Here is a 12,372-nt window from a genome sequence, read left to right on the forward strand (position 1 = left end):
CATTGGTTAGTTGTGGCCTAGTGTTTAAACTGCTGACGTTGCTTAACTCTCGCGCTCAGCGAGCAACTTTGAATGCACCCCTGAGCTAAGGCGAAACTCCAGTGGCATGAGCGCCAGTTTCGTCGTGAGTTGACATCTGCACTATGATTGTACCCGATCTCTCTCCCTCTCTCTCTCTCTCTCCTTTGCTCGCTGCCTGGTCAGAGCTTGCCAAACTGTCTGTCAGGCTATGGCTTCGTCCCTCAGGGGACAAAGCTCCCGTTCTTCCTGGGGAAAGCCCCCACCCTGCCGGAATTCTCCCCTCGCCTACGGGTTGCAGGGCAGGGAGGAGGGAGAGGGAGGAAGGTAGAGAGAGCACAGAGGTCGACCCGATGTCGGCATTTAAAGACCAGCACAGATCATTTTGGCCATGGAGCGATACTATGCACTCTTTCATTTGACCTTTTTGCTTTTTGTTGAAAAGAATTAGTTTTTTTGTGTTGTCCAGATTATTATTCCTTTTAAAAAAATGCACACCAAGTATGGCGCGAGTTTTCAGTCAATGCCGGCTTAGTATCCTCGGGTAATTATCAGTCCAACTCTAGCAGAAACTAACAGGGGTGAGGAATCATACCATACATAGGAACAAGTGGTGAGAGATGGAGATGTAGCTGCAGTTTGGAATTATAGGGAAGAAGATAATTAAGTGAGGTGCAGAGTGAAGAGGCAGACTTTTGGATGTGAAAGTTTATAGCCTTTGTCGCTGCATGCACTGTATGTTCAGTGTCCTTGACGAGGGCGTGAGCCTAAGCCAGACGTTGCTTTTTGTATGTCAGTACCTGCCAGTGACTGTTTAAGTCCACTTTAGCGAATTTTTCTATGCCTGCTAAACTTCCTTTTTTTCAAACGTCGCATAATACAGTTTACATTAGCAGCTGTGGTGGATCTAATGTGCTCCGTTCATAGTAGTTTTTGAAACACTTGATCCATAAAGGATAACTAATAATATCCTGTTTTGTCATTATTTGAGTGTAATAATAAAAATTCAAAAACGAACTAAATGAAACAATACTGTCAATGAAAAACAAAGTAAATTTCATAACACATTCTGCTTCATATAGCTATGGTAGACAAGTGTATTTAGCCAACCACAAACCGCAGCCTCGGTATGAGCAAGGGATCAAAACAGGGAGGAGGAAAATTATGGAGATGAGTGAAAACAAGAAAAAAGAGAAAAGGCTTGGTGGCCTTTTTTTCCAGTGAAGTTATAAATGCCCATCGAAATGATATAAATTGACCAACATTTCTTGTGTTATATAAATTTGTTGCACCTGCTTTTTTTCTATAAGGTAAAATATACCTAAAAGTTGGTGCAAGCAGGCTTTGCACCAACTTTGTAATAAAGTAATAGAGTCCAGTAGCACTCTATTTCCAGTCCTAGACACTATAACTTGTTGCAGTTTGGGTAAAATTATCAAGTTTAATACCTTTAAAAAAATAAAATAAAAATCTGAAATAATATTGCTGCATTGAATAAAAATAGATGTTTGTTTGTATGCTCTGTCAATTTACTGGCCAAGAAAACTGCAACTGGTGCATCTCTACTGAAAACTGGACTACAACAAAAAGTCAAAGCAACATGTTTTTTGATAGGCTTGATGGTTAATCTGTGACAGCATATTAAGAGACCCTTTCCCATTAGTATTTGCCAGTAAATCTGGGGTAATGTCAGTAAATGTGAGCAGAACAAGAAGCCTTGCTTCTTAAATGCCATGTGAAGAATGTGGGGAATGTATAATAGCCCATATTTGTCCATGAGGCACCGCTGCCTTTATCAGTCAGGTAAGCACATGTTTAATCAGTGCTGGAAAGACCCCTGAAAAAAAGCCATGACTCTGGGATTCTGTTGCAGAGTTGACTCACTCCCACAGCCGCTATCATATCTAGGCCACCGCTGGTAGGAGTCATGTCTGCAACTGACACACTCTTGTTTCTGAACAACAAACAATGCTAAACAGAGTGCCGTTGCCATGGAGAACAGTCATGGTGTTTTTTGTGGTGACATTGTTGGTTTCGTGCCTCTCAATCAGGAAGACACTCTGACTGGGCAAGCCCGATCTAGTCGTGATATTTGCCGTTATCCTTTGAAGGAGAGCTGGATTTCCTGCTCTTTTTACCTCTTTGGTTCACACACCTCCTTAAAATGTGATTAATATGGGAGACAACAGGGGAGGTAGATAAAAGCACTCCCGTATCCCTCCATGTTATGATTTTAGTTCAGTACAATTTATTTGTAGACTTCCTTTCTTAATGAATTTATTGCTTCACATAGTTTTGAAGATATCAGCAGCACAATTATTATTATGTGGGTCAGTGGCTGATTTGGACACGGAGTTTAGCCACACGGTGTCCAGTAAGCAGCTGACTAGCACGCCATTTGCCGTCAGTGTGACGGTGGTGGTCAGAGGAGGATGGCCGAACAGGAGCTAAACTGTGAATGCACTCTGCCTCAGATCAGGAAGTGGAAGAAGAATGTCATGTGTACATGTGCTGAGACTTTGTTTCGTGTGTTTGTTTCTCTGTGTGGTTGCATGTGTGCACGCGTGAGTTTGAGTATAGCTGTAAGTGCAAGCACATTTATGTGCATAAGTTTTGTTTGTTTATTGTGTGTGTTATGAAACCGTCTATCACCTCTGCTCTGGTGTGTGTGTTTATTTACTTATTTATTTGTTTATTTATGTATTTTTTTAATTTATGGCCCTGTTGGCTTTTGCAGTAAATCTCTGCAGGATTGTGATGGATTCATGCCTACTTTCCCCCCCCCTACAGAATGCCTCTGTGCTCAGACCTGTTAACATCACATAATCGATGGAATGTTTGCTAAATAACAGTCTAGAAGTTTCTACATATCGTCCATGCAGCTGCAACGTACATGCAGACTTTGGAAATGACTACTTCTTTGGCCTTCTTCTCTCCCTACTGCACAATATATAATAAATGGTGACACTGCTACTGGGAATCTAGAATGAAATGTATAGTTTATACTTTTATTTGTGTAAAGTAAAAGTCGTAACATTACTGCTAACCTGCTCCTACGTGATTTCAAGTGAATGTGACACAGAGTGAGACATCAAATTCATAAACTGTGGACGCATGAATAATCTTAAAAATTTCTTTACTTGTCATCAAAAGTTATTAATAAATGATCTGTTGCATAGATCTCGTTTCCCCCTCATTTCCATTGGATAAATGACTTCATTCCTGTGACCGCCAACTCTGAGGACTGGTGTCGTGTCAAGGGCTGATGATTGGTCCACCTGTCGTAGCGCACCCGTGGGATTTACTCTGCACCTCGGTTTGTTTGTGTGAACTAGTTCAGTGGTGTGTTTTCATGCCTTCCTTTTAATTTTTGTGTGTGTGTGTGTGTACATTTTTCTCATATTTGAATGCTTGTGTGCATCTGGGAATATTGCTAAAAATCAAATGTGGCAAATGTGTGTTAAGTGCCTGTGTGTGCATCGTTTTGCAAATGTAGTGTGTGTGTGTGTGTACACAGTTATCTATAGCTCTGCTTTCTAGCCCAGCCACTTACAGCTGTGCCCCATGTTCCTCTATCATATGATAACAATCAACAGTCAGCTACTCTCTCTCTCTGTGTGACACCTCTGCTCACTCCCTCACAGCACCAACACTTCCCGCTGCTCTGTCTCACTCTGTGTCTGCAGCCATGTGACCCCTCTTAACCTCTGTTTACTAAAATAGCAATAAGCAGCCGTCGGTGGGAACTTTATTTTCCCCCCTTCAAAAAAAGCCAGATCCTTGTTAGAGCAGGCTAATAGACAGATATCAACGTCACTGCCCGGAAGTAGGGTCATGGCACAGAGATCGAGCATCCTGGTGGAAATGGGGGTGACTGACCAGGGCTTGTTTTCACTAGACGCTGACCAGCAGTAGGACAAAAGAAGTAGAGCAAGGGATCAGGGCCTGTTGCAGTAAATACCCCCACCCCTCCCTGTGGCCTGTGGAATTGACAGAAACAGTGACTCAGGCAAAGAATGGACAGAAATTGATTTTCTGCAGAAAGGTTAAATGTGCAGCAGTAGAGGCTTTTTTTTGTTTTGGCTGTTGGCTTCTTTTGCTACTTCATTGTTTGGGTCTTCGTTGTGAGGCAGAAGTCGATAATTAAGCAAAAAAGTTGGTGGTCGACATGCTTTTAAAGCCCCCCCCCATTTAAAAAGCTTTCGGTCTATAAGAATATAAGGTAAAAGCCTCAACTTATCGTCTTGCTTTGCACCTACCCATCATCTTACAGACAGAATGGACAAAATAATATGCACGGCTGTGGATGGTGTCTCTATGACCAGGGAGCACAATTTGTCATGCAAGTACATTATGAAAGAACCGTGTCTCCTATTCCCTCCAATGTTCTCACACACAGAGCAGACAACACAACCTCTTGTGATGCATTCCTTTGTGACGTCAAACTTGCTGCCTCTGGGCTACGAGGCACAGCACAGGATGTCTGAACAAAAGAGACGGAGAGAGGGAGGGCGAGAGTCGGTTTTATATCTGGAAAATGATAAAAATTCATATATTTGTGGATAAAGAAAACAGAGAGAGGAGAAAATAGATTTTTCAGTGAAGTCGAGGGGAGGAAAAAAAGGGAAAGAGAGCCGAGCCTAGAGAGTCGGAAAGTGACTGCAAATAGTTGGAGTCTTACTTCCCTATAATAAGTGAAATTCTTTGCTGCTTCTCCTCCCTGAGTTTGACAGCCAGCCTTGCCCTAAGCGATGCCCACTCTGCCAGCAAAGGGGAAGAGAGGCACGGCTGCCGATCTCACTGAGACATGTGATACAGAGTCACACTGCAGCGACAGAAATCCTCAGCTTTATATTCTGCTTTCATAGAAACCTGCCTGGCGAGGCTTTCGGTGCTGCAAGATTTCCTGACACTGACTGGTTAACAAAATATAGAACTTATTGCATTTTATACTTTGACTTTGCTTAGAGTTTCACACAATCCCAGTATGAAGAGTTCTGGTAATGTGTAGGTCAAAAGCTGTGCGTTACTGAGTGTTTTACATGTTATTTTAGTTATACTCCATGCAATTATACTGCATGTTATAATTGCATTCGAATGCAATTATAAGAACCTGCCACACATTTGCTTTCTTATGATTGAGCACCTTCTTCCCTGCCTGAAGCGTAAATATACCTCAGATTCATGCATGTAGAAAATATAATATCCTCATACTTAAGTGAAAATACATTTATGTTTGTTTTTTTTGTTTTTTTTTTGCACTAATAAAGTTGAGGAGTTGTAAAGTATTTTGTCTAGTGTCAATTATATCGTCAGTTATCGTTATCGCAAATTTTCAAATGTATATCGTGATAAATATTTATGGTCATATCGCCCTGCTCTAATATATGCACACATACACTAGTCATTATAAGCACACAGGCATTAACAATAAGGACAGTTTTTTACCAACATTGTCAGGTGTGCATAAATCTAAAGTAAAAAAGGAACTTATGTGAAACAGAGAACTAAAAGACCTTTAGACCATTACATTATGTTCATATTAAAGAAAGCCAAAGTTTCAGATAATTTATCAAACAAAGTGTCATTGAAGCAATTCACTGGACATTTTAGGCTTTAAAAATTAGAGCCCAGTGAAATGGGTGTTTTTAGGTTCTGTACAAATACCGATTGTAACAAAGTGGCCTTTTGTGGCTGGAGATGAAGGCTGAGGCAGAGTACTTTGGAAACAAGAGGTGTTTATTTGTCCACATATAATATAACTCCGTAGATAATGAATGCCAGGTCAAGCCTTCAAGCAGCAGCACAAATCGGTGTCTAATGACAAATGGCAGCCTTAAATACTCTCAGCTATTATAGGACTAAACCATTATTTACTCACAGGTGAGTTTACCTCAATTCCACCATCTATATACAACACATACTTTAATAAATAAGCATATACATTTTACCATTTTCTAATAATAATTAAGTATTTAATATTTTAACCTTACACCTTAGCATCATTATGAAAATACCTAAAACCCATGTACAGAAATTCCCCACATCGCCCAGAACCTTTAACACCAATGCTCCGATATTTTGATATGTCAGCCGATATGTATGTAGACGCAGTATAAACAGGCTATATGAACAGAACTATGATAAATGCAATAAGGAACAGTAGTGCTGCCTTTATATTAAATAAATCAATGTTGGATTGACAGGAAAGTGCATTACCTAATTTACTTGAGAGGACAAAAACAGGAACCCACTGGAAGCTTCCTCTGTATCAAATTACAACTGACCAAATCAAAGATAAGATATTTTTTAATAGAGCCGAGAAATTTATCAGCGCGCCGACATTACTGACAGTCTGATATTATCGGCTGCTATTAGCTTTTTCCGAACTATCAGTATCAGCATTTGCAACAGTTGAAAAGCAAAAATTAAAAAAGTAAACCGCTTAAATTATGAGCATTAATGTTGCTCAGTTTTCCTAACAGAGGGCACGTTGCCACTTCCCTGTTGGTTGCACTCGTGTTTGGAAACACAGCAATCATCTGACCAGAGTTGGGCACAGCATAAATGAGTAAATAAATAACTACACACGATAAATGTCAGGGAAATCTGTTTATTTTTTGTGTGTCTGAAATGGGGGGAAAAAAGATCATATTTTTAAAGCACGAAATATCGGAACAGGTCCTACGTCTGAGTATTATTTAAATTCTAAAACGTTCAATAATCTACTTTGGCTCTCTTTAATATGAACACTGTAATGCTATATGTAGCCAGTAAGGAAAAACACAAGATTACATCTTTTAAAGAGCTGTTTAGACTTATAGCTGTGGGTTCTGCTTGCTTTGAACATACTTGTAGCTCAGCAGTCAGATGGCGGTCTGCAGGCGCCAGATAAGAGGCTGGAAAAATGAGTGTCACTAATGAAAATAGAATACAGGAATAAGCTTTACTTGCAATATTGCAGTAATATTTTTTTGTTTGTGCAGTTGAGATGGGTGCACACTGTGAGCTCTTGTAATGCTCTTCTGTGTGTAAGGGCAGCAAGATGAAAGATGTTTCTTTTTTTGAGTTTGAGTTGTTGAGTTTGTGCAAATAAATATCTTGCGATGGCATTTTTAAATGCTGCACTTCATCTAATAGGCTGAAGGAGATATTTTTTTATCATTTCTTTCTGCACCTTTTAAAACTGATCCACATCAGGCAAAAGCACCAGCATAAAAGAAATGGGTGTTTGAATTGAATTGAAAATACATTTTACTGCAACTATTAAGGCCTTGCTCATTTATAAATTATTATTTTCAGAAGTCTCTGTGGGATAAGTGATTCTAACAGGGTATCACAATATTAACCATGCATCCAGGCCCTCTATACAGTGAGTAGTGAGTGATTTCAGAAAATGTAAGTCATTCTGAATTTGGCAATAAGAAGCTGCATAAAATGCAGTAAATATAAAATAAGCCAATAATTATTTCTATAGGTAACATTTTTATTAGTTAAGTATCAAAGTGAAGTGGCTGTAGCTAACGTTAGCTGGTTATACAGAACAATTTTGTATTTTTAATGTATTTGGCTGTGTGATAACCCATTTAGTAGTTGCCCGAGGTTTAACAGTTAAAGAGGTTTGATATTGTTTAAAGTGTATATCATTAACTGTTATTAAAACAGTCTATATAGTATATAATTGCTGCTCCTTTAGCTAACAGGAGCTAGCTGGCTAAATTTGAGAATAGTTATTGAGCTAGCTTAAGAAATGCGGTGGTGATTTTGCTAACAGGCTAGTTTGAGGATAAAAAATTTAATGGGGGGGATGATTAAAAACAGAAAGGCTGGAAGACTTTTAATTTGGGTATCATAATAGCTCCTAAAAGAAATACTTCTTTATTGGAGTCACCGAACACATTTGTTTTAGAAATGGTGCTTCCTCTATATATTTCCTCATGTGGCCAACATGTCGAGCCAGTTCACTGACAGCACAGCTCAGTTCAGCTGAGGGTGGAGACAGAGTCTGGCCCAGCTCCCAATCATGCACAGGTCAGCTTGATGTGCTAACGTACTATATAGCGTATTGTGTACGCTGCCAATCACCTACCACTGCCAGTCTAACTAGGCAGAGGTTTATGTAGTTCCATCGATTGGTCAAATTGAAGCAAATTATGTTTGTCGACTTGAATTTTAGAGGCCTAAAATAAGAGGAAGAGGAAGTGAAAAAGAAACTGACAATGTGTGAATGTGCGTATTGAAGACATTGCTCAGTTTAGTGTGACGTTTTGTCTTTTTTTCCCCTGCTACTAGCAAGACAAGTGCATCTCTGCAGCGATGCATTTCAATGACTTTTAACCAAAACACATTTCTCGACTTGCATAGTAAACATTTTTATTAATTTGTCTCCCCCCCCCACCCTTTCCTTTCTACCTACCATCTACATCGTCTTCCTGAAGTTCTTCTGGCTGAGCCCATAGAAAATGAATGTATGGAGGGGTTGACGTTGAAGATTACAGACTTTGGCCTGGCAAGAGAATGGCACAAGACCACAAAGATGAGCACCGCTGGCACCTATGCCTGGATGGCCCCAGAAGTCATCAAGTCCTCCACGTTCTCCAAAGGCAGTGATGTCTGGAGGTAAGTCTGTGAATGTGTGTCCTTATAAACAGTTTGTTATTAAAAGACTGTTGTGGCCTGGGAAAAGAGATGATGTAATTCTCAACACCTTACAAGAATAGTTTTACATTTGAGCAAATATGATTCTTTCCTTTCCTGCAGACATTAAATTAACAAAAGATTGTCTGCCGCCATTGCCTTCGCCATCCAGCCTACTCACACAACACAAAAAATTAAAAAGTGATTTATTTACTACAAAAAGTTCACCTTTTTCATACAGTGTCACAGTCTCTTCTGCATTTTGCAATCAGTCATTGTCAGGCTTGTTTCCCTGCGCGAAACAGTGAGAGGGCAGGGAGGAGCACATCAGGGAAGGGAGTAGCTGAGGAGAGGATGGTGTTACTGGAGTTGATGACTCCCACAACTTGTTGGCCAACTTAAAGTGCAAGAAAAGCTTCTTGACAAGTGTTGTTTTGTCTAAAACTAAAGGTGAAGAGTAACACCCATCCTCCCAAAGCACCCAGTCTAGGGGAAACCACTCTCACTCATATATATGTATATATAAAGGAAGGCCTGAAGGCTATTAGCTTACCTTAGCAATAAAGGAGAACAGGATAGGGAAGCGCCCAGCCTTGCTTTGTGGAAAGTTTATAACATCCACCCACCACCATGGCTAAAGCTTATTGTTAATTAATTGGCATTGTTCCAGGCTAGCCGTTTCCGCTTTTACAGCCTTCATGCCAAGCTTAGCTAATGAATCTTCAAGCAAGCTTCAGCAAGAAATTTACTGGTAAAAGGAAAGGGAGGTATCAGGAGACTTGAGATATCTCAAAATCCTTAAAATTGTTAGCAGTTTAATCATCGGCAAGGTGACTTTACTGAAGGAGCTCATATATGTCCGTGTTTTCTGTTGGTATTGTTGAAGAATTTGAAATTGGTCTTTTGAAGCTTTGTGTGTATGTAGACTTGTCGTCCAAAGGACAAAGTGATGGGTTAGAATTAGAGGGTGAAAGAACAGAGAAGTGATAGTGGGAGACTCTGTGATGAAGAGATGGAGGGACAGAGTGATGGATTGCAGCAAGGCTGCCACGACCATGTGATGGCGTCTCTTCAAAAAGCTGCTCTGTGCTTTGTTGTGGGACATGTGTGCTGCACACTGTCCCATTGTCTCCAGTATAGACGGAGAAGGAGGCCACACACCCGACCTAACCGCAGCCCTTTATCTGGGAATATCTTTGTGTGTGTGTGTGTGTGTGTGTGTGTGTGTGTCTGGCCACATCTACACAGAGTCCCTTGATTATGGCTTGTGGTTTTATAATAATGCCTTAAACAACTGTGTGATTTGTTGAGAGGGGATTTGTGATTGAAGTGCACAGTACATGAATTTGCATTTGGAATAAGGCAGCAGGGATGTTTTCACTGAGCAACAGATAAAACTATTAAAAAAAAAAGCATGATAACTCTAATGTGCTGTGGTTTAATTGTAATCCTATAGATGTGAACTTCTACATACAGATCCTATATGAAACCAGCTCAGCAGGCAGGCAGTTTCCATAGCCTTTGTCCATCAACTGCAAACCCACACAAAGTGAAATTTCACTGCAGAATCTGGAAACCGGTGAAACGAGCAAACAGGCAGGCAGCCCCGCTCTGAAGAAATGAAGGCTAATCTTTGTTTTTGTATTCTTTCTCATCTGTCCACGGCCGCTCGTCTCCAAAGCCACCATGCGCAGACGACGACCGCTTCGGGGCGAGCCGGCGAGCGGCGTTTCTGCATAGTCACAGTGTGTGGAAGTTGTAATTAAAGAACTAAATAAAAAAAGGCTGCGGCCTGCGCTCTCCACTTAGTGAGCCTGCAGTGTGTGTTCAGTCAGGTCCGGGCGAGGGCTAATTGACAGTGTGGGAGATCCAAGTCCTACGCCACACTTCATCTTCTTAGGACACAGGGCTGATCCCATTGTGTGGGCTCAAAAGTCCTGTGTGTGTGTGTGTGTCTTTGTGTACTTGTGTTTGCGCAAGTTTTGCATGCATGAGTTCACAGTGCTATGTAAGCACGTGTTTCATCAAGCAGAAATATTCCACTGCACAAAGACCTCTTGGTTCTCTGTCACCGCTGTCATAGAGAAGGTATAAAAGATAATCTTTGCTGTACAAAGCATGAATTGGAATGAAAGATGACCCGGATTTAAAAGTTATCATCTTACCTTCTTCTTACCTTCTTTCCTGAGACGTGAATTAAAACAGAATGCACTGATTTGCAAGTCATTGTATACTGAATTGGTATTGAATTCTTGAAGCTGAAACATATTTTAATCAATTATTCTTTAAATAATTTTGTTTTCTCAGAAGGTGTGTTGATTTTATCCACCGCTGGTCGAAATAGCTCAATTATACCACTTTATCCACAACACCGTTTACATGCTCCTCCCTCTTCCTGTCTACTCCAGGCTGCAGCAGGGAGTAGCTTGTCTGGGTACACGAGATTAAAATGTCTTTAATGCTGAATGTTCATATCCCACTTAGTGTAAGTCTAGCTCAACTTGTAGAACAGCTCATTTGCTCATCGGAAGAGCAGTGAAAAGTTCCCCGCCTGCTGTGTGGGTTCTCTGGTTATCTCTGCTTGCTCCTTTCTGAAGTCCATAGATGCATGTTTGATAAACTGCTGGTTCTAAATTGGCCGTAGGCAGGAATGTGTTACCCCTGAACAGGTTGTCAGTCTGCCTTTTACCTCATGAATAGACTCCAAACTCACAGCGACATTAGTTGTTTGGTCTCCTCATGTCATCACTGCGAGTAAGATTACAACATTCCTCCCCCAAAAGTCCAGCAGTTGGTTTCGTCAGTTCCCAGGCATTTACAGACTGTTGTTAAAAGAAGAGGATATGTGGCACAGTGGGAAACATGGCTCTGTCCCAACTCAAATTCAAAATAAAATCCTAAAAACTGTTTTCTTCTTAAATTAGTGTATTTTCTCTTTTCTGGGTTTATGAGATTTGCAAATCACTCCATTCTGTATTATATTTATATTTTACACACCATGTCAACTGTTTTGGAGTTGGGGTTGCACATAAATACCAGTCCATTTACACCCTAGCTGTGAGTTTTTTAATCTTCTTCTTGTTTTGATCGTTGTTCGCTATCACTGTTAAATAAATGAAATGTAGTTTGCACTAACAGCTTCCAGATAGAAAAACATCCTCACATGGCAGCTTGGGGGCAAAAAAATCATTTTCTTTCTGACACACAAGCCTAGAGGTTTTGTTTGCTGTTTAAATGCGACGGTAATTTGGTTGATATCACATAGAAATGTAAATATAAGTGGTATATGCAGCGTAAACATAATGAAGTGTTCCAACATCCTGTGTCAAATTTTGGCTCGAGCTCACTGTGTCATGCCTCGTTGTCTGGCTTGTTTCCCCTCCAGCTATGGTGTTCTGCTGTGGGAGCTGCTAACAGGAGAGGCACCCTACAGAGGGATCGATGGACTCGCTGTCGCCTATGGAGTCGCCGTCAACAAGCTCACCCTGCCCATCCCTTCCACGTGCCCCGAACCTTTTGCGCAGCTCATGTCAGGTGGTACACTCCTGCAGAAATGTAACGAAATTTTGGCGTTCGATTCAGTGGTGTGACAGGACTTTAGCGTGCCATCAGGTTGCTGTCCCGAGCACGCGTTCTTTTCCATTTCCCCAAATCCCTGCATGTTGTCAGTAACGTGGCCATTGAGAGGAAGCGTTTTATGCAGAAGCCATCTTATGC

The 12,372-nt window shown here is 40.8% G+C and overlaps 1 protein-coding gene across 1 annotated transcript in view; it reads left to right on the forward strand.

Annotated features, from left to right (window-relative positions):
* LOC309702871 (mitogen-activated protein kinase kinase kinase 11) overlaps positions 1-12,372 on the forward strand; it is a 52,413-nt gene that overhangs the window by 16,472 nt on the left and 23,569 nt on the right. Inside the window, exons 2-3 of the mRNA XM_082527498.1 lie at positions 8,457-8,637; positions 12,041-12,189. Of these exons, the coding sequence (XP_082383624.1) occupies positions 8,457-8,637; positions 12,041-12,189 (330 nt within the window). The remainder of the gene's footprint in view (positions 1-8,456; positions 8,638-12,040; positions 12,190-12,372) is intronic.

Source organism: Aulonocara stuartgranti, assembly GCF_965226115.1.
Source record: "Aulonocara stuartgranti genome assembly, chromosome: 3".
Taxonomy (NCBI): domain Eukaryota; kingdom Metazoa; phylum Chordata; class Actinopteri; order Cichliformes; family Cichlidae; genus Aulonocara; species Aulonocara stuartgranti.